Raw genomic sequence first — 23,071 nt, forward strand, 5'->3', positions numbered from 1 at the left:
GAAAGGCACACGACAAACAAATTCTTTAGACCAGTAATCTTCCATATCTGGCAAATGAGACAGACTTTTGTGTGAAGCTGTAAATAACTCACTAGACTCATGTTTATAGAATAACAATCATAATAATAATTGTACCAGGAGGTACACCTCAACACCGCTCATTTAAAATAACCGCCCTAATAAACTCCTCTATTGATCAAAAGGTGAAACTGATACTACACGAACTTGGAACTTTAATCAGAAGATGTCACCACTGAAATATTAAGAAATTTTCTTATTATGAAGTTTCCTAAAGTGACTGAATTTCTCCTTGTTTTGTTTGACATTCATCAAGAAGTTTGGACATTTTTCCACAGATGACACTACCAAAACAATGGTCGTGCACTCAGGTGCAAGGCGAAAGAACTTACAACTTAAAGAAGTTTCGTATTTCTAGGTTTTTATAACTGAATCTATGTTCATTTATTTTTGGATTGGCAACACTTCCTTTTCTTTCCGCCAGTTTTGAATCGGACCAATCATAAATTTTGGTAATTAATTTTCAACCAATCCCGCATTTCTTGTTCATTTTGAATCTACCAATAAAAATTAAGAGGGTGTGTCCTGATTAGTCTTGAATTCTCTCGAACCTTCCCTGAGGGTATATGAACTGCAGTTTTCATGTTTCCTTGTCAATTGATCATTGTCTTTCCGTGTGTGTGTGTTAAGGCAGGAGGTGGGGCCGTCTCTTTCTTCAGTCGGCAGAACATCTATAAAGGTAATGGCCACGTAAATTTTCTCTTTCTTGCTATCTCCGCAGATATATTCGAGGGGAAGGTCCGAGTCTTTAATTATGTAACAATACTTTTCTAAAAATGTAACCTTTTTTGGCTAATGTAAAAACTTCATAAATCTTTAATTGTAAATCAGGGATAGAGAGTGAGTTACCCTCTCGAGCTCCCCTTCATCTTGGTTTGAGGTGGCTACGTTTTCGCAACCTTTCGTTTCTGTTATGTATTAAAGTGATCTCCATTCGAGCCACCTCAGTAGTTTGGGACTAGCCCGTTTCATCGGCCGAGAGCCCTGTATGTCTTAAAATTTTTCATTATCTTGGAGCGCTGGGTACGCCTCTCTTCAGTTTGTGTTCGGGCCGTTTATTTAACCTGTTCTTTTTCGCAAAGGCCCTGTAGGTTGGGTACTAGATACCCCTGTGTAAAAACCAATTCAAGTTGTAAATTGTGGCTTGAGAGGCCAGAGATTGTAAATTTTGATGTAATGTTGCCTTGAGTGGGCTGTAAGAAACCGAGAGCCTGTTAGCTCTTTTTCAAAGTTTTGTAAGAGTAACGAGTGCCTCTGGAAGGCTAGATGTTGTATTTTGGGAGCAAGTGCTCTTGAATTAGGGGATTTCTGCCCTTGAGTAAATTATTCCTTGTTTGAATTAAAGTTGTAAACTGGATCCAGTATCTCTGGAATTGTAAAACCAGGTGCTTGAAACCCAGAATCTGTGAAAATCACTAATCTTGGATTTTCCTAAGTCTTGTTTCAAGATTGCTAATTGTACCTGTTATATTGTTATTTGTTGAGTTTTGAAATTCTAAAGAAATATAACCTTTGATTAAGTTTTAAATTAATTTTGATATTGTAGATAGACCCATTCACCCCCGGCATCTTCTTTAACCTCTTTCTGCTCCACGGGTATTCCCGTAACAATAATAATAATAATAATAATAATAATAATAATAATAATAATATAATTATAGTTACTAATAAAAGTTCTGAGTTTAAACTGACTCGGTAAAAATGTGCAAAATTAATTTGGACCAGACTGTTGGAACATGTGGCAGAAAATTGGACTGCAAAGGATTAAAAATAAAACAAAAATTATTTTAATAAGCCAAAAAGGTCACAAACACATCAAAAGGGAACCCTTGACTAATCCACTCTCAAACACAAAGCGAATGATGACATCGGCAGTATATGTATCATTGACTAGCATGAGTTTGAGTGTCTCCTGCAGGCCAAGGTTCCGCCTTAGGCCCTAGAGACAGGCGCACTCTTCGAGGACGTGGGTCACAGAAGTCAGCACCAAAAGAACACACTGGGGAGGGGGTCCTTGCCTCTTTAGGAGGTAACAGTGCGCAGATCTTTTATGACCTACCCTCAGCCTACACAATACTACAGCCTTTCTCTGTGAAGGCCGGAAAGAGGACCACCACACGGTACTTGTCTTCTTAATTGCTCTCAGCTTGTTAGGAGTTCAGAGAACTAGCCACTCTGATTCCCAGGACCCCAATATGGTTCAACGTAGCTGGTACATTCATAGGTCTAGGAGGTGAAAGTGCCGGTTCGCTAATATATTCTCTGTTCGACTTAAAGTACAAATAATTCGCTTTATACTACCTATATTTGACTACTATGACACTGTGTTGACTGGAATAACCTGGGACAGTAACAAGAAACTGGACCGGAGCCTGAACAGCTGCATAAGATATATCTTTAATCTGCAATATGATGCTCATATATCACCTTATTATAAGGAGCTGTTGTGGCTTCGAGTGCACCAGCGCCGTGAACTTCACATGCTACCGCTTCTGCACAAAGTTCTTTCCACTAATACTCCCGACTATCTGTCTTCATCTTTTTCTTACCTCTCGTCCTATCATGAACACAATACAAGATCTGGTTCCTCTCTTGCCATACCTATAAACCGCACTGCTGTGTACAACCGCTCCTTCATAATCTCTGTGTCTAGGTCATGGAATTCGCTACCTGCGAACATTAGAGAAAATCCCTCTCATCGCAAGTTCAAAGTGGCTTGCCGGGAGCATTTGCTGGGTAGATCCCGCTGACTTGCTGGATAATTGTTGAGTGAATGAAGGAATGAATGGGATGAATGAATGGATTACTGCAGTTACATAATTTAAATGTACGTTATTTTGTGTATTTTAAAATTAAGGATTCTTTCATTATTATTATTATTATTATTATTATTGCTATTAGTATTATTTGTTTTATTTGTATTCAAAATTATAAGTTATGTATATGTATACTCATCTAGTGGTTAAGTGTAAGAGAGGGCCTTGAGCTCTAACTTCGCCACCAATAAAGGCATTATCTATCTATCTATCTTCTTTTGCGGCTTCATCCACAAGTTCATTTTCTGCAATCCCAACGTGGCTTGGGAGCCACGCGAAAGTGATTCTGGTGTCAACAGACTTCAGAGAACGCTACGCATGAGAAAGTGGTCCCTTTTGTCACCCAGGGCAAACTGCAGAGCTTCTAATATGGCGAAACGCTCCGCAGGTACACGCTACAGATACAAGGAACCGAGATCTTCATGCTAACATTATCAGAGATGAAAGAGCATACCACATTTCCTCCAATCTCAGAACAATCCGTGAACACGACGCACAGCCGGATATTAGTGAACTAAGTCCTGGAAATACTTCCGATAAACAGAAGCATCTGTGTTCACCTTGGACCCACGGAGTAGATTTAGCCATACATCCTGCCGCGGAACTAGCCATGGAGGTACCTCGCTAGGTGTCCGCTCAAGGCAACCACCGATAGCCACATCTAATTCACGACGCAAGCTTTCAATCCAAATCCCAACCATCCATGTGGCATCAGCATCGACAGGTTGGATGATGCGGCATTTCACGAATTTTGGCAGCGTAGGCCTATGCGAGGAGTATCTGCTGCTACCATATCATAAAGGTGAACACCCGATTCGGCGAGTAGGCTGGGAATTGTGCGAGTACAGAAAGCACCGGTTGCCACTCCTAGCCCTTTCCTATCCCACTGTTTACAATGCTTATTGAAGATAAAAAGTTTCCACCTATTCAATACATTGACATAGTGATTCAATTAAGACATCACATATTTATTATAAACATTATGGTACTGGTTTCGGCATCTCGCGTGCCATCATCAGCCATTGAGAACATTATTGCAAGGTATATTGGATGAATACACAAACTATTAGTACAATATAAAATATATACAGAGCATACTATTCTGATTAGCAAGTCTTACTTTTATATATATACATAACAATATATGACATACAAGATAATATTGTGTTTTAAGATGTATTTAACTTTCTAAAGATTAATTGGTCTTTGCTGCTTAGTCAAATATATTTTAATGTATATATATTAAAGTAAGACTCGCTGATCAGAATAGTATGCTCTGTATACATTTTATATTGTACTAATAGTTTATGTATTCATCCAATATACCTTGCAACAATTTTCTCAATGGCTGATGATGGCACGCGAGATGCCGAAACCGGTACTATAATGCACACCATAATGTTTATAATAAATATGTGATGTCTTAATTGAATCACTATGTCAATGTATTGAATAGGTGGAAACCTTTTATCTTCAATAAGCATTGTAAATCTTGATTCAATACGGACCATAATGAAATTATTAAATATCCCACTGTTGCCATAAGACCTACCTGGTTTGGTGCAACATAAAACAATTTGTGAAAGGAAAACAAAAATAATAGTAATGCCAGGACTCTTGTCTGTCTTAGCTTAGTCATCAACAACATGAATTCCTTCCAGCAAGCCAGGTATAATGTTTAAGAACAATGTGCCGCCATTTATTACGGTCCTGGTATGCTTTTCTCTCTAGGGCATCCCATGTTTCTCCTCTCCTCTCCAGGTCTTCTCTTATCTGATCTAACAACCTTTTTCTAGGGCGTCCAATTGGTCTTTGACCCGGAACGATCTTTGCAAGACACTTCCTTGGTGTTTGAGTCTCCTGCATCTGCTTACGTGTCCTAGCCACTTCAGTCTTGCAACACTCAGCCTTTCTTCCATGGTCAGGTTGACTTGCAGATCTCTTCGTATCTAATCATTCCTAATTCTTAGCTTAGTAACATTCCCAAACCATTCCATCTTCCCAACTTACATCTGGATACAGCTAAAACATTCGCTACATACTGCTCATAAAATTTCCATCATTTGTTTTGCCGACTTCCTTGCTCGCCACTGTTTCCAATACCTTTTCCTTGGGCACAATATCATATGCCTTTGCTGTATCATGAAATGCCGTCACTGTATCTCTGCAATACTCCCAATGTCTTCCCATCAACTGTCTCATAATAAAGATAGGGTTCACTGTCATTTCAAAACACATATTACTCCTCTTCTAACTGTCCTGTCTTACCTCTCAATCTCCCTTCTATTATCCTTTCCATTGTATGCAAGTAAGATTCCTCAATATCCATTGCGTACTTTCTTGACCCCCTTCTAAAAGATAAGTATTATTATTCTCTTTACCCATTCCTCTGCCACACATTTCTTTATACATATTTGGCCAACTGATACAGCCACTGCAGACTAACAAATCCAGTTGCTTTCTAGTTTTTATATTATTTATCATATGGTATTTTATGTGGTACTTACAATATTTACAATACACAAGGGAACAATGAAATTCTTAAATTTGTAGATCTAGTGACTCTATCCACTAAAAGAAGAAAGTCTGAGACCCTCGTATGCTCGAGTTCTACGCTCGTATGTGATGGACTGAATAGGTTGAGAAGGGGCACCACAGTCACACTGGAGGGATAAAATTTTACTCCTCTTCAAGAAGGATTAAGCACGGATTCCCGACTGCTGCAGATCCTATTAAGTGGCCTCCCGTTCTTATGTGACACTGTTCTACAGAATCGCACTGAGGAAGCTCTTAAATAGGGGGAAGCATGAATGCATAATGATGTAAGAAAAATTAAATAGTATTGACTGGCAAATCAACTGTTAACTTCATTCAAGTTTAACACATCATTATGGATTAATATGACTTTCCTCCTCCCCTCTACATTCTTTTTTCACTGAATAATAAGTCTAAGAATAATGTATGTCAAACCTGAGTGTTTTTGGAAGCCCTCATTTTTTTCCTTGCATGCCGCATATCCAAGGCTTGTTCTTCATTGTCAGGTCGCTTATACCACTCCGCTGAAACAAATAACATTATTTTGTAAAGGAATTTGAAGAGAATGTATATAATGCCAGAAACAGGGGTTAATAAACTAATCATTAATCATATTAGTGAAGCATTTATGCTATTTTCACCAACATCACCATCTGGATTTTCAATTTCAGTCATCCATCACCTCGTCGTGACCCGAAGCTCCATACACGCACATTCACTGAACACAAACACACTATCTGAGCCGGGAAGGTTGGCGAGGCAGTAAGAGAAATGAAATTTGGGGCGGTTAAGACACCCAGGACTTGTACAGTTGGTTTTTGAGGGAAGTATAGGTGGTAAGAACGGTAGGGGTAGACTAAGATACAAATATGACAAACAAGCAGATGTAGGATGTAGAAGTTGTGCAGAAATGAAAAGGTTAGCACAGGATAGGGTGGCAAGGAGAACTGTATCAAACCAGTCTACGGACTGATGACTCAAACAAAAAGGGAGACGAAAAAATAAAAATGAAGGGAAAAAAAAGAGCACCAAAACCTCTCGGGCAATTCAGGGAACACCTTGCAGTCTGAATCTAGGCCAAGGCCAATTCAGGATGGGTGAACCTGATTTGGCACAGACCTCAGAATCACCAAGCACACAAACCTTACAACCTCAAGGTCTTGGTATCCTTGGAAAGGGAAAAGGACAATCTATACAACATCATACAGTGCCATCCTTATATATTGTAGATGGGCACTCTCCTCATCAATCCCAATTCTTCAACATCCGTATCTTCTCAACTCCTAAAAAGCTGAACAGAAGTTTTATTTTAAGACTGCAGTGTACGAAGATGTGGAGATTGCCCTAGTTCTTTTATGTGCCCATGTGTGTCCTTTTCTCCTGTTTCTATTGTTCCCTCTTCCCACAGTGACCTTTCATTGTGTTTATCCGATTATGTGTTCCTTTTCGTGTTCCTCTCTTTCTATAATCAAAATTCAGGATTTCTTTTTCGCAGCATATCCCGACATGTTACGACATATCATTGATGAGATAACTTTGAAAAATATTTAAAACATTATACTACTCAATTATGTAATTTCTCTTATTTATTTATACTGAAATATTGCATATATCTGAGCTTTAGAACAAGACTTCATTGTAACTGCCTTAGGCCTCTACACAAATTTCTGAACTAGATTTATGCTCAAAGCATTGGCCTTGTTGAAAGGGTTTTAAGGTGGGTTTTTTTTTTCCAGAATTCTTTTTCGCAAAGTATTGATCTAAACCGAATTTTTGTCCTTGTAAATGCGCCCACAGTCGAAATAATAAAATTCTGTCATATTTAAGACCACCACCAGCTGATTGCATCTGTCTTGCCGACTTTGGTAGAATTTAGGAGAGAGTCCTACAGTACCGGCCACCTTAACGTTTTCCCTTATAAAAAATAAAATGCTGTACGATATGAGATTTTCATACAATAATCTTGTACTTCATTAAATGCTTTTCCAATGTCAGGGAGTGATTTCCATAAAATCTGACCAAAAATTTATAATATTTAAAAATACAACAAATCTTAATTTCCAAGGACTACAAAAATCTTCTTCCAGTACCGGCCAGTTACCATTTTCTAAGATATATATGTCTAATAAATTACTAACATCAAACAAATACAGAATGAACTCGACAACACAAAATTATTGGAATTGACATCCACCAACTTCAAGTTTGGTTTAGTTTTTGCAATAATTACAAATAAAATACAAAATATTCCCTTGGTCTACACATGCAACATGCGCCCAGTCTTTGCATTTGGTACACTGCACCCATTCTTCATCCTATGACTCACAACAAATAATGCATAATGTGTTTCCTTCCATTTCCTTACTATTTACATAATAAAACTGCTTTCCGGAAGTTTTGTTTTCCTTGTTGAACTGGTGAGGTACGGTACTTTTGAATGCTCGGCCAAAGCGAATGCTAATTGTAAAAACTTTTTCCTGTTCAGGGACATGAAGATTAATCTAGATACTTCATATAAGTAACCAACTGATTTTACATATCGTAATCAAAGGATTTTTTATAATTCGTCCAATCTGAGGGGCTAGATCCACAGCCACACCAACTGTAAGTGCTATCAGACGATCTCCTAACGTACTTCTTGGCGCACAAGAAGCCTCAGCAGCCTGCCTTGCAATCAGTTTGTTAGAAATAATTTAGTTTAGTGCCATCTTCATTCCGTCCTCGATCCACTTTCGTTTTATTTTACCTCCTTTCTCGGTCATTTCCCTCTGAAAAGTGATAAGAAGTGGATATAATTTTATTTCTTTAAAAGACCTATTGGCCGGTACTGGAAGACATATGGTTGGCCGTTACTGTACGAAACTCACGTGAAGGAACTTCCCCAACTAGGTATTGTTTAGTGGACGATGTCGTGAAACTCTTACCAGCTGTAGCATCCTCAAAGAATGTATATCATATATAAGTAGAAACAAAATCAGCAGATTACCTGGAAATAGAGTACCTGGGGCTTGAAGATAACTTTTCGCGCGAGATCGTAAGCCGGCTAACGTACAATACTCACATCTCACACAAGACTTAACGCTAAACGAAACCCCCAAAGTATGACACGCGGGAGGCACCTGTAAGCTAATGCCATATACCACCTAAAACAAGAACCAGCAATGGCCGGTACTGTAGGACTCTCCCCTGGTCAAAATTAACTTTTTTTTTTTGCTTTACGTTGCACCGACACAGATAGGTCTTATGGCGACGATGGGACAGGGAAGGGCTAGGAGTGGGAAAGAAGCGTCCGTGGCCTTAATTAAGGTACAGCCCCAGCATTTGCATGGTGTGAAAATGGGAAACCACAGAAAACCATCTTCAGGGCTGCCAACAGTGGGGTTTGAACCTACTATCTCCCGAATACTGGCCGCACTTAAGCGACTGCACGTATCGAGCCTTTCAGATACAAACCAGAGAGGATATATTCTCCAAAACATCCTTCCTTAACTTCATGCCATACTTTGACGCAAGTTTCGTCCAACGAGTGAAAGGTACTTTGATGGACCACTTCCGCCCCTGTGCACGGACTGCCTACAGATGCAAATTTACGATTACCAAGCCAGCGAAGTTTATTCTGTACGTTTAAAAATTTACTAACAGATGTCAGGAGCTACTTTAAATGAATTTTTATATAATGAACGGTAACTTGCTTCTGGAATAAGAAAAATAAAATGCACCTCACTGCGTTATTCGTAAACAAATATGGCATCGGCCTGAAGTGACGCGGATGATGTTATTCATTACTGGCTTGAAAAATAGTGATGTTGAGGGTCACAATGAATGTGTGTGAAGTGAAAAAAATTGATTGGTGAATGTAAATCTGATTTCATTTTTGGAAGAGCCAGTGCCAATGGATAATTCAAGATTTACACAAGGTGCAACAACATCAACAGGTAGGAACATCAGTAATGGCTGGATTTGGGAACTTGCAGATAATAAACCTAAACCTACTGATGTCACTTGCAAAATTTACTTTGTGGTGAAGAGAAGATTAGGAGATTAATTTCTAATCCCACAATTCTGGAATCATGTAACAAAAGAAACCAATGCTTATGTCTGTAAATATCTTGCATCTTTGCTAAATTCCCCTCATACTGGTAACATTCCCTTGATGCCTCAGGCTCGATATACTGGCTGCTACTATTACTCACCAAACACTGCTCCAACTCAGAAGAAATTAGTGCCAACCAAGCGATGCAGTGTGAGTAACACTGAGACTCTGCAAGGAAACCTTGTTAGAAACCTTTAGTGTTCCATACAGAAGAGAACTATTTCAAACTCTAAATGTATGATGGAATGAAAAAAACTTGTTTGTAACATCCCTGTATATATTCCTCTACATTTCCTTACAATAACTGAAAAATAAATAGTATGTACGGGCACATTTTGTTCCAAAACAAATGGTAGGTCGAAGGGTTAACGGAGACTACACGTCAACTTTAGAATGCATCTTATGATATTAACATTTTCCTAACGTCCATAACTTCTTCAAGAGCATTTAAAATAATTGTTACTCACGTTTCCGAGGAGAAAGCATGCGTGGTCCATGTTTCAAAGCAAGCATAGCTGTAGCTGCAGCAGCATCTCCATCATCCAGCGAGTCTGCATCATCAGTCGTGGTGTCACTATCAGCACGAGGTAGCTCACAGGAGCGCAGACCTTCGACTCCCGATGCAGCCAGACGCCGGCTGAGGAAAGGGAAGAGCTCTGGATTCGGCAGTCGACTATTTGGCTTAATGACCACGAGATCATTGCGGTTCAGTGGGTTTACCTGACTGAAAGTTAAACAGAAGACTTCAAAATCTTCCAGGGTCCAGTACAAAGCAAAGCACCAGTTTTATTTTTCTTGATTCTGTAACAGTTGTATTTTCTATTACTGAAGAGCAATCATTCCTGTAATACTATACATACACAAATATCTGGGAAGCATTCTGTCGAAGGGTCAAACAATAACTAAGGTAGTTAACAACAGAGTACAACTTGCAGAAATATCCAATCAGTCTGTCCCAGTTTTGATGTATGGAGCAAAAATATAGGTTACAAATGCCAAAGAGGAAGGCAAACTACAGAGAACTGAAATGTCTGTGAAGGTTTAAAAAAAAAAAAAAAAAAAACACTGCATAAAGAACACAGAGATATGGGACAGGCTGGGGATGGAGAAACTACAGAATAGAACAGAAACAGACTAAAATGATATGGCCACATCAGAAGGATGGAAGAAACAAGAATCCCCTGAGAAATGTTCGAATGGATGATGAACAGAAGGACAACAAGATGTAGGCCAAGAGGCTGGATCACAAAGTGAAGGAAGAAGTGGAGAGGAGGGTTTTGGACATACCGAGACTATTCAGAAAGGAGAGGTAGAAGAACAAATAAAAATGGAGGTCAATGATCCAATGAAAAAACAAGCAATCGAGAGAAGAAATGGATCACCAGCTTGAAAGTTGATAAACCATGATGACAGTAAATAAGTTTTACCATCCTCAATTTGTTGTGGGAGTTAGCTAAGGAGACTGTGAGAACAGCAAGACAAGAAACATTAACTGAAGTAGTTAACCAGCTACATGAATTATGCAAGATATTACCCGGCAAAAATGATACCGAAACTAATGAACACGAAATGAATGAAGGCGAATGAAACTAAGGAAGGAGAAGAGAATCGGCCATGGCCTATGAACAGGAACTGTTCCAGCATTTGCCTGGCAGTGAAAATGGGAAACCACAAGAAAACCATTCTCAGGACGGCCGACGGTGGGGTTCGAACCGACTACTCTCCAGAATGCAGAGCTTGGCTTTATGTAAGAGAGAAAATGTACTAGTATAAAATAGAAGAAAGTGCATCTACTTTTAAAGGTTCTGCATGTTTTCTTTTAAAAATAAAAAGCAAGCAAATATAGTTTTACGTGCTGGTTGATATCACGATCACAGCCCCAGTACCTCCAGCTTTATGTGAAACACGAACCGCAAGGACGTGACTTCTCATTTTTAGAAGGCAGTGTCGAAACCACTCTACTCTGACAGACAGGGGATACCGTAGATATATTCTACCACTCCCATTCACAGGGGGTTGTTTTTATGTACTACCAATATCTATATATAAAGAGTTTTGTCTGTACATTGCTCGGAATTTAAAAAGAATGGTATTTCTATATCGGTCATGTCCACAGCAACAAGGAAATGTATTTTTTACTTTTCCGTAATTTCTGTCTGTATGCATGTGTGTTCGCGCATCACGAGAAAATGGCTGAAGAGAATTTAATGAAAACTGGTATGTCAAGTCGGGGAATGTGCCACTACAATCTAGGCTATAAATTTACTCACGCTGAGTGAAATGGTAGTTTAGGGAAGGCCCAAAATTTAGTTTTCAAATATTTATGTCATTAGTGGTCCTGTCAATAAATACTACATAACTATAAAGTTATATAGAATTAAATTTACGATCATTTATTTCTTATACATTTTTACCGTAAGGGCTATGATAATGGAGGTATTCATGAATTGGTATTTTTGTTGCTAAGTCCATATCAACGCCGAGCCAAGAGAAAATGGGTAAACAGAATTGAATGAAAATCGGTATATAGAGTCCGGGAATAAGAAACTACTGTCTAAGCTATAAACAATTTTATTCTCTCTGAATAAAATGGTAGTTATGGGGAAGGCACCTAAAATTTAATTTTTAAATTCTTATGTTACTGGGCCTATCGAAAAATACTACATAACAAAAGTTATTGAGAATACAATTTCTGATCAATTATGTTTTGTTCAGTTTTACTGTACTGGCTATGATAAGAGTGGTATTTCAGAGTCGGGAGAAAACTAAATGCGAAGGCCATCGAAAGCTCATTGATCAACAATATTCTTTGTCTCTTATGCTGCCACTCATCTCCGATAGATGGTTTAACTGCTGCGTACCGAGTATAACAGAGCCGGACTGAATATTGGCAGGAAATAGCTGGTTCCTCTAGTTCATACATTTTCTGATACTGGTGGTACGCAGCACACCAGTTATTTGATCCCTACTCTGAGACGCTGATTGGAATGAGCAGCGTCCACACTTAACGGAATAATAGATGAGGAGTGTTCACAGCTCGCGGCTGTCTGCAGCCTGGTCATTCCAGCTCTGGAACTTTAGACTGTTAGATCAGCAGCGTAGTACTGTTCGTTAAAAGTAAGAAAATGTGTGGTTTTTCGTTTGATCGAGTATTTCATATGACAGCATTGCTTTTAATCGCGACATTCCTACTGGAGTCATTGTAATGACGTATGTTGATTTCAGTTGGGAAAACCACTAAGACAGTCTTTCTGAGGAGTAAAAAGGCAGATTGAGAGTGTGTGTCTGCCATTATAATGAAAAATCCCCAACTTGATCGTGACTGATCATAAGCAAGAGAGCATACCATTACAGTGAAAATTCCCTAACCCAGTCTTCACAAAAGAAAAGACATTTGGTGACTTTCCCGTAGCGTTTCTAGAGTAACGTTAAGAGCGACGCAATTTTAATACATCTTACAATGTATATACACAACCTAACCTAGAATTCTGTATACAATGTAGAATTCCGCAGTGAAGCACGGGTACATCAGCTAGTATGAAATAAACCCCAAAAAATTTTATTTTCCAATTCAAGGTAACATTTCCTGGTGACTATCACCGAACAATTGTCAACACAATTCTTCTTCCTTCCACTAGGTTCACATTTCTGTCTAGATCCTCATTTTAAGACAATTTATATTAATTTTTCTCAATTTTCCAATTACTGTAGATGATTATTTAAGTGAGGAATACATGACTGTAATGTCAAAAATTACAAGTTCTGCAATAATCTTTAGAAAGGCCTTTTTGCTGAATCTGCAAGAGCCTGTTTAAAGATAATATTTTCATTACATTACATTATTAGAACTACATATATTTTATAGATCTCAGAAGTAAAATAAATATAATCCAACTGCTATGTTCACAATTATTACTACTGACCTGGGGACGTGGACATGTTTCGTAGCCATAGAGACTCGGTCCAATGATCTGAACGGGTAGAAAGGCGATTTCTGTAGTGCTTGTAGAAGGTTAGGACGATACACAGAATCCACCATCCACAGAGAACCTTTGCCCAAGTTCTGTAACATCAACAAAAAATTAAACTTAGATCTCCTCTTTTACGACATAAAGTACTTGGTAAAACAACTGTGACAACTCTTCCATTTAATCTCTCTTCATGCATTTACCATCCGCGAAACTTTTCGTGACACTTTGTTTTAAGGGGTGTGGGGCAAGGAGGGAGCTTCAACGGTTCTGGTACTACTGCTAACTGAATGGAAATGAACTCTGAATTCAATTGATAATATGATCGATACGTATTTTCTAAATCATTCTGTATTATCCAAAGCCCACAAAAGGGTTACACACAAGCATATATCATTTCTTATTATCGATAATAACATCACGCATAATAAAATAGTTTACTGACCTACCACTTTTTACCAGGGATGCCTGGAGATTCGCCAGACAAAGTGGCAGAAAATATTTTAATCTTCTTAGTCGTGGAAACAGATTTTCCCATATGTGTGGCAGCTCGCTTAATTAACTTACTGATGGGGAAGAGCAAGTGTTTATTTTCTTTTGATAACACAGCAATCTGTTACTTTAGCTATTATTTTTCTGCCCTCGCTATCACACTTCTGGATATTTTGGCCCATGATGTTCATTTCCTAGTAGGATTTCTAAGGTTTTCCTGCAATGTACTTGGATTTTTATCAGCCGCAGCAACAGGTTTCAGAAATTCACTTTTCACCTATATTATTCTTCACCGTAAAAAAAAATTCAAAGTTTTACAATTACACCATCAAATGTCTCATGACGATGCATTATTGATTTATTTTTGATAGCATAGGTTGCCAATCCGTATCTCGAAGATAACAAAGGCCTACTGATTCAGTATAAGGGAGCCGAAGTGTCATTAAACGTTTCGCAGATAGTACTCACTTCATCTACATCCCACCAATAGTTATCAAAACTTTAATACTTTCAATTACTTACTATGGATCAGTTGTGTATCATGGTTTGTCACAAAATACTGAATATTACAAGTGCAGTGTGTTCAAAATATATAATGCGTGAGAAGTGATGTACACATTACAACTCGTATGTACAATCGCTCAAGAAAAGAACATGCGATATAGATTATTCCTTACATTTAATATTTTATTAGACTTAATTTTAATTATCATTAAAACATAATTCACCTCTCATACAGATACAAACCCTATGGATACCCACAACAAATATTTATATAGGCTCAGTTGCTTCTGAAGAAAAAAAAGCATACCTACGAGGAACTTATACTTAAGACTAACCACATGTAAACTATTTTCTTTAGCTCAGCTTAAGCCATACCCATTTAAGTTTGTATTTAGATTTATAATGATTGAATAAGTATAATATGTTCTTGTATTAAGTTAGTATATATATATATTTACGAGGACAGTAAATAAAGTAATGGGAATGAAGTACAGACACTCTTAGGAGATTAGGCATGCGCAAATAGGATATGGGAGCGGTCAGGTGGCACTGTTGATGTGTAGTGTGCATTTGACGGGCATCCAGTTGGGAGTGTTGTTGCTATGTGGCATTGAAGTGAATAGTGTCAAATTCACTGCTTTAACGCATGTTTTCAGAATGTATGAACCAACAAGCCCGAATTAAAGCATGTTTTCAGAAAGCACGAACCTACGAGCCTGAATTAAAGCATCAATCGAATGAATGGCATCACCCAGGTTCACCACGTCCACAGAAATTTCAACAGGAACCCAGTCGGGTGAAGCTCATGCCAATTGTGGCATACGACTTCGAGGTTGTTATTCCTACACATGGTGTGCCTGAGGGACAAACCGCCAACAGTGACTACTATTGCCAATTCCTGGAGAGATATCTGCGTCTGGCTATGCGCTGCTAACATTCACGTTTATTGCGAGACGAATGCCCTACTGTGTTGCACGACAATGCCAAGCTTTTAGTGCAATGGTGCGATTGGGAGGTCTTGAAACACCCTCTGTACTTAACCAGACATGAATCCTTGTGCTTTCAACCGGTTTTCGAAGTTGAAGGAACCCCTCCGAGGCCGCCGATTTCCTGACGTGACATCTGTACTCCGCGCAGTAGGGTGCTCCGTCGCTGTTATCAACAGAGAACACCTTGCCAACAGACCCCATCGGGCTCCAAACATTTGGCAAAAGGTAATAAGATTTTGCGGGTGACAATGAAGGAATGTAATGCAACTGCACTTGTTAGTTCATGAAATATTGTCTTCTATCAATATTGCCACTACTTCATTTACAGGTCGTGGTGGTGATGGTGCAGCCCATGTATGATTGTAGTTTATGTTTCTCTTTCACTCTGTAACAAAATAATTGCAAATTGCAGTTCCCCAAACTATGGTTCCCAAACCACGCCAGGGCAGTAAAATTTTTTACCAATGGCACATTATGAGATTATTGCTTTTATTGTTATGATTCCCGACTTCAAAGATCTATGTTATCCAGTGCAAGCACATCCTTCTCATTGAATTTCAAATGAAACTCCTTAAGGAAAACTTTCAAGTTAAGAGAGAAGTTTAAAATATTGAAACTACCCAGCAATTTAAGCCCACATGAAATTCTGTCACTTCATAAATAATTTCAATAATATAAATAAAGTTCTGTATTTACTCGCATAGGGGTCAACAGTACTGTATTTACTCGCGTAACAAATTTTCGGTCTTGATGTGGGAAGTGTACGATAAGAAGAAAGCCGGATAAGTAAAAGAAAAGGAAAGAAACATAAGCAAAGATAAAGATGAAAACAGGTGGTAAAAGATTAGGAACACAGAACAAACACAAAAGCAGAAAAAGAATCCCAACAGGATAATATAAGCAGGTTGTTATGAATATTAATTAATAATAAGACCTTTGTGAAAGGGGTTCACAAGTAAAAAAATTAATCTGGAAACCATTGGTACACTGAATTCAACACAGATGCTCAGAAGCCTTGGTGACAAATAATTACTAATACATATAAAATAAGAGTTTTGTCTGTACATTGCTCAGAATTTTAAAAGGATGGTATTTCTGTATCAGTCGTGCCCACAGTAAAAAGGAAATGCACTTTTTATATTTCCGTAATTTCTGTCTGTCTGTATGTATGTACACGCATCACGAGAAAACGGCTGAAGAGAATTTAATGAAAATCGGTGTACAAAGTCGGGTAATAAGCCGCTACAATCTAGGCCATAAATAATTTTATTCACGCTGACTGAAATGGTAGTTTAGGAGAAGGCTTAACATTTAAATCTCAAATATTTATGTTATTAGTGGTCATATCTTAATGAAAATCGGTATACAAAGTCGGTGAATAAGTCGCTATAATCTAGGCCATAAATAATTTTACTTATGGTGAGCGAAATGGTAGTTTAGGGGAAGGCCTAAAATTTAATTTTCAAATATTTGTTATTAATGGTCTTATCTTAACAAAAATCAGCAGGGGAAATCGAGGAATAAGTCGCTACAATCTAGGTCATAAATAATTGTATTCGCACTGAGAAAAATGGTAGTTTAGCGGAAGGCCTACAATGGAATTCTCAAATATTTATGTTATTAGCGGTCCTATCTTAATGAAAATCAGTATGCAAAGTCGGGGAATAAGTCGCTATAATCTAGGCCATAAATAATTTTATTCACGCTGAATGAGATGGTAGTTTAGGGGTAGGCCTAAAATTTTAATTCCCAAATAATTATATTATTAGTGGTCGTATCAATAAATACTACATAACTCAAGTTATATTGTATTATATTTCTGATCATTTAAAGTTATATAGTATTATATTTCCGATCATTTATGTCTTATACATTGTTATCCTACCGGCTATGATCAGAGATATTCATAAATTTGGATGTTTGTTATTAAGTTGTTATCACGAGAAAATAGCTAGACAGGATTTAATGAAATTCAGTATATAAAGTCGGAGAATAAGGAGCTACAGTCGACGCTATAATTAATTTTATAAGACGCCCTAAGATCACCGAGTTGAAAGAAAACTAAATGTGAAGGCCTACTATATAGAAAGCTCATAAAATTGATTAACAATAACATTACACTGACCATTGTTTTTTGTGATGTGCTTTATCTTTTGTTGCCACTCATCTCCGATAGATAAGATTACTGCTGCGTACCAAGCATTTTTTTTTTAATTTGCCTTACGTCGCACCGACACAGTTAGGTCTTATGGTGACGATGGGATAGGAAAGGGCTATGAGTGTGAAGGAAGCGGCCTTGGCTTTAATTAAGGTACAGCCCCAACATTTGCCTGGAGTGAAAATGGGAATCCATGGAATAACATCTTCAAGGCTGCCGACAGTGGAGTTTGAATCCACTATCTCCTGGATGTAAGCTCACAGCTGCGCGCCCTTAACCACACAGCCAACTCGCCCAGTCGTACGAGTGTAACAGCCTGCCTGAATATTGGCAGGAAGTGGCTGAGGAGTTAGGTAACTTTCTTCTTTAGCATGCCATTCCTCTGTTTCATAAATTTTCCAATACTACTGGTATGTAACACACTGGTTCATCATAGCATTCGAGCTATTCAATCGCTACTCTGAGGCACTGATTGGGATGAGAAGTGTGCATATTTAACGAAATAATGACAGAGAAGTGTTCACAGCTGTCTGCGCCCTGGTTATTCCAGCTCTGGAACTTGGGACTGTTACATTGGCACCGTAGTACTGTTCGTTAAATGTGAGAAAATGTGCAGTTTTTCATTTGATCGAGTATTTTATATGAAAACATTGCTTTTAATCGCTACATTCCTACTGACGGTTTTGTAATTACCTACATTGACTTTAGTTATGAAAACCACAAAGTCAGTCTTTCTGAGAAACCCATAGCGAAGCACGGGTACATCAGCTAGTTACTAATAAATTCAGATTCTTTCCCCTCCTCCTTGCCTCTTGCTTCATATTTCTTTTCGCCTTTGTTCACAGAGTTGCTTTCTAAGCACAAAGGTGTAATGAAAGCAAGTTTTGAAATATGTTTAACACTTTTTCGTTGGTGAATCATTTTGTGATAATTTTAACCAATAATAATTATTGTTATTTATCCAAGTGTATTTTTGAGTGTGTAAGTTATGACCATTTGGTTGCAATAAACTTATTATAATTTTTGAACAAAATATGATAAACGTACATAGAAAAATATGCTCTCATTACAATGCCATTATTTTATGGCCTCAGCGCATGTGCAAGCATTGGTAAAACTTTATTAACCGGGGTACAAAATGGATGTTAGGAATCGAACAGTGCACATCTCGCACGTCATCTCAATGCCTATACAAGGCCGTCAACTTTGGCATTGCAAAGCCATTCGTCTGGTTTGTTTAGACCATTAGCTAGTGACCAGACCATTGGTCTGGGGGCCAGGTTAGGGCCACGAAGCAACCCACAGGCCTCTAGTTTCCCCTCCGACAGTAGTGCATTCGACATGAGAGTGTGGACAAAACTTGAACCATGGATACAGCACTAGCATACACCATGGAAGTTTCAAAACTGTGCAGTTTCATTATTTTCACAGAATTTGGCAGCCCTGGGGTCACATATACTGTGAGCTCTGTTGGAGACAAAAGCAAATTGCTCTTCATCAAAGTCAGCCAATAGGAACAGAAAAAATGGTCGCTTTTCATACATGACATAGTCTCCATTTTAATTTTTCTACCTAAAAATACCTCTTGGGGCAGGATGGGGGATCCCTGGCAATCATAAATGATCTCTCTCTCTCTCCTCTCTGCTAGTTCAGGTATCAATTCACATCATTTTTATATGCTTTTCTAGTTCCTAAACATGCGCATGCACGCACGCACGCACTCACACACACACACACACACACACACACACACACACACACACACACACACACACACACACACACACACACACACACACACACACACACACACTGAGCAAAGTACTACCTAGGCATTGACACTATCTGGGTTGCCTCTGTCAATTTTGATGTTCAGTTTTACTCTCCCAAATGGCAGAATTAACTAGATCACTGTTGGCAGTCTATGACCGAGTTTTAATTAATTTTGCTGAGTAAACACCAAATGGGTCACCAAAGCTCTTTTACACACCAACATCATACAACATAATGTGTTGGATGGACTTTCTCTGCCCATCAAAAATCTGACCACGTTTGCTGGGTTTGAATTTGTGATCTTGGGATCTGGAGGCAGGCATGTTATCATTGATCCAGAGTACTAAATCAGAAATCATTAAATACTGAAATTAAATTTGTTATAAGAATTCTTCCTTATTTAGAATGATTACAAAATTGACAAGAAATATCAGTGTGATTTAGTGCCAAGTCATAGTAACTTACTGGAGTTATCTTGTACATAATTTATCCCCTTTGATTTCCTTTACTCACTCACGGAAAAATGCTGGAATAGACTTGTGAAATCCCACATTCCTGTCCCAAGCCTAAAGCCAAACAGCTAACCAGTCACCACCAACAACAACAATAACAAATTCTTTAAACTCTCAAATGAATATCAACATATCATTTATCAGAGATCAATACACAACAAATTTCACGACTATAAATTAAAAGAAACTTCTCAGGCAGTGTTACTACAAATAAAGCTATCATATTACCTTACACACAGTGATGAGTAGAATTCTCCAACTTACACTCTTGATTTCAGAATAATGAAATGGGCACATTTTTTCAGTTACATTATTAACAACAATATTATTATTACAGTAAGCAACAGTGAAGATTATCTTATCAGCAACATTATTCACAATAATATTATTGCAGAAAGCAACAGTGAAGGAATGTTTATTGTTGTATGTAGGATATTTAATCTCATTACGTAATACATACTATCAGTCCAAGTTTTCTTGAGCACTTGGCTCTCAATCAACTTTGTATGTGGAGCTAGCAACACAAATGTGGAGTGTGTTTTGACCACCCCAACATCTCAGGGTTTTACTACACACCTTTCTGTCTTGCTGTGCTTCTCACATTACGGCACTGTGTTCTGGTGCTAACAGCTTGATTTCTCTAGTTCATTTGAAATCATTAAAGTGAACTGGGTAATTACAACAGCTGAAGCAACATTAACCTGCGAGTGGTTGCTATATGAGATTTTCTTTCACATTATTTTGTATTGTGAGTTTACATCTCAGCGATGCGGGAGGTGACTGTTCCCTCTGCTAGCTTTGTTAACTATCGTGAGTAAGGCAATTCACATTTGAAGGGTAAGCATCCCCCACTTCAGTCGGAACAAAGATTCGTATGAATTTGTGCACCCTGTCTGAGAGGTTCTCTCATCACGCAACCAACAGCGTTGGTGTTATGTTGAAGTCGAGAGGGAAACTTTCTCCTGTTGTAGGTGTTAGTATTTGACTTTAATCGTGCGCGTAACATTCTCTGCTTGCAAGTACTGATAAATGAGTCTTCAAAAATTATGAGTCGAGGAAGAATGCTGGGAAATAAACACTGTTACAAACTCCAGCTAACACAAATGTTAGAGAGAAGACCGATTATACTTTATTCTTGCATTTGTATTGCGACTGTTATTAATGCAGAACTTACTGACAATGTTACTGGTTTTACGTCCCAATAACTACTCTTTACAGTTTTCGCAGAAGCGAAGGTGCCGAAATTTTGTTCCACAGGCGCTTTTACATGTCAGTAAGGCTGCGGCTGACATATCTGAGCATCTTCGAATACCACTGGACTGAGCTAGGATCGAACCTGCCAACCTGGGCTCAGAGAGCCAGCGCCCTAACCGCCTGAGCCATTCAGCCCGGCACTCTTGTGAATATTACATACTTACATGTGACTGAACTAATGACTAATTTCCATTAAGGAGTAATTTGTTTCTGTAATATAGGAATAATCATTTGTTTTATCTGAAATGTATAACAGTTTTTACGTCTTATTTCCGTAATTTACTTCACTCTTACGGCCCGCAAAAATTAAAAAGATATAGTTATTTTAAACTAAGTTTAATGTGAGAGAAAGTCTCACGAGCGACCACTCGCAGGTTAACCGCATCATATATACCTCAGGAGTTCCGAACGTTCTCAGAAAGCATAGCAAAGACATAACAATAATAGCAAAAGAAGAAACGTCATCCAATGCTCCCGCTCAGCAACCCTATAGGAAGATCTGCTGCTGACAGGGAAAAAAGTATTAGCACTACAAGCAGAATCAAATTATTTTGTGCACCTCATCCCAACAAATCTTCGCATCTCGGAAAATACAGTGATGACTGAGCCTCGTAAAATTATATTTCGTTTTGAAATTAATACCATCGTACTTTAGGAAGATTATCGGCCTTATTTCATGCATCTTCTTATCTCTCATATTTTGTGGACTAATTCAACTTCAAGCATGATCTCTAACTGCTTCTCGACCAGGACTTTAGTTAGTCCAGACTAAGGCCAGATCATCCTCAGACTAATGGAAAAATACAGTCTATGAATAAGTAAAAGGCAGGCACTCATACAAGTGGAGGCTCATGCTTCCCCTAGTGCACCGTCATTGCACTGTCCTATATAGGAGGCCTGTAGTAGTGTCTCAACAACGCACTAGCCGCCAACATCTTGGAAAGGTGTAGCAATCCAATTGATGAGCCCACTGCTACACTGGGGCGAAACGCTGGTAATTTCAAGATTGAAAAGGTCTAAGGAGCTTAAATGTTTTTAAATAAAAGTTTGTCTGCTCTTAGTCCATAATTGGTACCGCCTTAGTCCGGACTGGTCATGCCTATGAAGAGCACCTTATAGCGCGGACTTACGATTCCCGACCTTCATTTTTGTCACGTTAAAACTAACTTTTCTCAGGACCATCAAGTACATGCCAGACGGCCACAACACCCCACTTCTTTACATTTGCCTCTATTTCTGTTCATTTCTATTTCTCTTCATGCTTGTACATAAAGTAAATATTGGTCAAAATGAGCTCAATTTCCTATATTTGCCAGTTTATTTCACTCTTTAATTGTTCATTTTTTCTTTATGTCGTAGAGTTATTTTTCATGTTTTGACAGACTGAAATATGATAAATAATATTAACTGCCACAAAATCAGTTATTTCATGTTTAAATCATGTTTCTGCAACATTTTATATTTTAATTTAAAAATAAACTTGCAAAAAAATCAAATATTTTAAAAAAATCGTGAAATGTTAATGCTTTCACAAAATAACTGAATTCAGGAGCTAACTGCAAACTGAACATGTGAATTTTTAATTTCATACTAATTCTCACTGATACACCTACAGGAACAGGAAATTGAAAGTTAAGATAATTGTACAGGAAGAAGAGAAATACTGAGAGGAATTCATCTCTAAATTGGAAGAGGAAATGAAAGGAACAGTGAAAAGTAAAAGATCTGACAAACAAACATAGCAATAGACAGCTGATGGGATAACAGTTCACAATACGAGATACATCAGAACCACCATGAAACAGTATTTTGACAAGCTGCTTAATGGATCTGATAAAATGTGTCAGGGAGGAAAGTAAAAGAGCAACAGATAAGGACATTCCCATTACATGGACAGAA

General features: G+C 38.1%; 1 protein-coding gene across 4 annotated transcripts in view; it reads right to left on the reverse strand.

The window, feature by feature from the left end:
• The window catches only part of LOC136883072 (forkhead box protein N3), a 264,776-nt gene that overhangs the window by 12,748 nt on the left and 228,957 nt on the right, over positions 1 to 23,071 (reverse strand). For 3 of the 4 annotated variants that reach the window (XM_067155231.2, XM_067155229.2, XM_067155230.2), the window contains exons 6-8: positions 13,446 to 13,585; positions 9,990 to 10,246; positions 5,865 to 5,953 (exon numbers count right to left, since the gene is read on the reverse strand). In XM_067155231.2, coding sequence (XP_067011332.2) covers positions 5,865 to 5,953; positions 9,990 to 10,246; positions 13,446 to 13,585 — 486 coding nt within the window. The remainder of the gene's footprint in view (positions 1 to 5,864; positions 5,954 to 9,989; positions 10,247 to 13,445; positions 13,586 to 23,071) is intronic. The other variant, XM_067155232.2, reaches the window with a different exon arrangement.

Source organism: Anabrus simplex, chromosome 11 (genome assembly GCF_040414725.1).
Source record: "Anabrus simplex isolate iqAnaSimp1 chromosome 11, ASM4041472v1, whole genome shotgun sequence".
In the NCBI taxonomy this organism is placed as follows: Eukaryota; Metazoa; Arthropoda; class Insecta; order Orthoptera; family Tettigoniidae; genus Anabrus; species Anabrus simplex.